At 42.4% G+C, this 3,249-nt stretch overlaps 1 protein-coding gene across 1 annotated transcript in view; it reads left to right on the top strand.

The window, feature by feature from the left end:
* The window catches only part of LOC101848510 (molybdate-anion transporter), a gene marked incomplete in the record, with an annotated part of 61,184 nt that overhangs the window by 26,367 nt on the left and 31,568 nt on the right, over window positions 1-3,249 (top strand). The window contains 1 exon segment of the mRNA XM_013081115.2: window positions 2,651-2,795. Coding sequence (XP_012936569.1) covers window positions 2,651-2,795 — 145 coding nt within the window.

Genomic DNA, 3,249 nt, shown 5'->3' on the forward strand with positions numbered 1-3,249 from the left:
TGCTTGCTATCTTTCTACTGTTACTCTTTGGCTCTTTCTTACTGCTTGCTATCTTTCTACTGTTACTCTTTGGCTCTTTCTTACTGCTTTCTGCCTTTCTACTGTTACTCTTTGGCTCCTTCTTGCTGTCTTTCTACTGCTACTCCTTTGCTACTTCGTACTGCTTACTGTCTTTCTACTGTTACTCATTGACTCTTTCTTATACTGCTTGCTATCTTTCTACTGTTACTCTTTGGCTCTTTCTTACTGCTTTCTGCCTTTCTACTGTTACTCTTTGGCTCCTTCTTGCTGTCTTTCTACTGCTACTCCTTTGCTACTTCGTACTGCTTACTGTCTTTCTACTGTTACTCATTGACTCTTTCTTATACTGCTTGCTATCTTTCTACTGTTACTCTTTGGCTCTTTCTTACTGCTTGCTATCTTTCTACTGTTACTCTTTGACTACTTCTTACTACTTGTTTTCTTTCAGCTGCACCCCTGATCTTAGGGTAGGTCAGATCTTACACCTAGTCTTCTCAGATAAGAAGAACAAAAACAACCTCGGAGGTCCCTTGCGCAAGTTGCGCGAGTTCAAGATCCCTCGGTGGTCCTAAAATCGACGAGAAAAGGCTTCGGCCGCCACCCGGGCAAAGTTCAAAATATTTGTACATTTCTTATCAAACTGAAAATGTTAAAAATGTGTACCGTGCGCTCATATATGGTCACTCTATGCAGCTTTTGGGAGCGCCGTAAAACACTTACCAAAGTTCAGAAAGTGGGTAGTTGGCGAGGGCTCTGGTATGGTTTGCTTCTTCTTTCCTATCAAACATGTATCGTCCCTATCTCCCCTTCTTTATTTAATGTTTGTTACTCTCTTGTAACATCTCTAATCTCCTGGCGTTCATATGACCTTATGCAGTTGCGAGCGCCGTAAAACCTCTACTAAAACTAACTCACACTCAAAACTCAAAGCAGAAACGACCGTGGAGAAAGGAGAAAGATGGAAACTACCAAATAAAAAAGACCTTTAGAAAATGATGAGCAACTGCAGACTTGTGCCTCCAGATTGTGAGGTTATCAGAGAGAGATATTTCTCCCTAATTTATCTGGCCTAGAGCGAAGAGAGAGAGAGAGAGAGAGAGAGAGAGAGAGAGAGAGAGAGAGAGAGAGAGAGAGAGAGAGAGTTATTACTCCTACTATATCTGGGCTAAAGCGAAGAGAGAGAGATAGAGAGAAAGAGAGAGAGAGAGAGAGAGGGAAAGAGAGAGAGAGAGGAAGAGAGAGAGAGAGAGAGAGAGACGTAAAGGGGAGGGGGGAATTTGCTGTCTCAGCATAACTCTCCCGGATGTTTGTCGTTTATTTTGTTGTTTTTTGTTGTTGTTGTTTGGTTCACACCCGTGACGGAGTGGGAAAAAACCAAACTCATTTAGACGGGAGAAAAACAAGATGGAAGGAAGAAAGACTAAGACCAAAAGTGGGTGGTTGGCGGGTGCTCTGGTGTGGTTTGCTTCTTCTTTCCTATTGAACATCTATCGTCTTTTTCTCCCCTCCTTCTTTTTTGTGTATTCTACTCTGTCACACATCTATTTTTTCGGCACTTTTATTACCTTATTGTGTTGCATGCGCCGTAAAACTCTTACTAAAATAACATTTAGATGTCGTCCATACATGTAATTGTGTTGCAAGTACCGTAAAAGTCTTACTAAGTGGGTGGTTGGCGGGTGCTCTGATATGGTTTGCTTCTTCTTTCCTATCAAAGATTTATCGTCCTTATCTCCCCCTCCTTCTTTTTTATGTTTGTTACTCTTTTGTAACACCTTTAATCTTCTTGCGCTCATATGACCTTATGCAGTTTCGAGCGCCGTAAAACATCTACTAAAACAAACATTATCTCTCCTCCTTCTTTTGTGTGTATGTTACTCTCATGTAACGCCTCTGCTCTTCGGCACTTTTATGACCTTATTGTGTTATAAGTACTGTAAAATCCGTGCTTAAAAACCTTTTCTTTGTGTATTACTCTCAAGGAACACCACTGTTTCAGCACTTTTATATGTACGACACCCAAGTGTGGTCATATATAAGACTTATATAATATATGACTATTCTTGGAAGCCGTACATATAATTGTGTTGCAAGTACCGTAAAACTCTTACCGTACTAAAATAAATCTTGGATGCTGTCCGTACATGTAATTGTGCTTCAGGTACGGTGTAAAACTCTTACTAAAACTAACAAAACTTTCCTGTCTTTCCCGTGGGTGGTTGGCGGATGCTGTGGTGTTGTTTGCTTCTTCTTTCCTATGATCTTATCAAACATCTATCGTATTTATCTCCCCTCCTTTTTTATGTTTGTTACTCTCTTGTAACACCTCTTATCTTCTGGCGCTCATATGGCCTTAATGTGTTGCAAGTACAGTAAAACTCGTACCAAAAAAACATAAAAACCTTTTTTTTCTCTGTATGTTACTCTCTAAGAACCCATCTGTAATCTTCAGCACTCATATATATGACCACATTTGGATGCCGTCTGTACATGTAATTGTGTTGCAAGTACCGTAAAACTTTTACCGTACTAACATAAAAGTTGGATGACGTCCGTACATGTAATTGTGTTTCAAGTTCCGTAAAACTCTATCTTACTAAAACTAACTCCACTTTCCTGTCTTCCCCAGCGGGCGACTGGCTGCAGGGCCCTCACGTGTACGCCCTGTACGAGAGCTATGGCATGACCACTGAGCAGATCGACATCCTGTTTGTAGCGGGGTTCGGATCCAGCATGCTCGTGGGGACCATCGTGGGATCGGTGGCTGATAGATAGTAAGTTCTTCTTCTTCTTCCTCGTTCTCGATGACAGCAGCTAGACAGTCAGTCCGATGTGGCGCACAAACTATGCAGTCCGCTTCAAATCTGAGAGACTGCCTTAGAGCTTTCTCTCAAGGGGAGTCACATTCTGCCACGTCTGTCTACGAAGGGTGGCGTAGTGCGGGCAGTGCTGAAGGATATGGTTGGCATCCTCTTGGTTGTGTCCACATTCACAGATATCGCGGACTCTCCCACTTTTAATTTAGTGTGCCTATGGTGTTTGAGTCTGTTGTGGCCACAACGGAGTCTAAAGATTGTCACCTGGTCTGCTCTATTTAGCATGTAGTAGGAGTAACGTCTGTTGTGTTTAGGGCGGGATCTTTTCCATAGATAGTAAGTGACATTGAGATAATGTGACCTCAGTGCTTTCTTGTCGTAGCTCCTTTTGGGGGGGGGGGGGGGGGGGGGG

This window comes from Aplysia californica, unplaced genomic scaffold, assembly GCF_000002075.1.
Source record: "Aplysia californica isolate F4 #8 unplaced genomic scaffold, AplCal3.0 scaffold00116, whole genome shotgun sequence".
In the NCBI taxonomy this organism is placed as follows: domain Eukaryota; kingdom Metazoa; phylum Mollusca; class Gastropoda; order Aplysiida; family Aplysiidae; genus Aplysia; species Aplysia californica.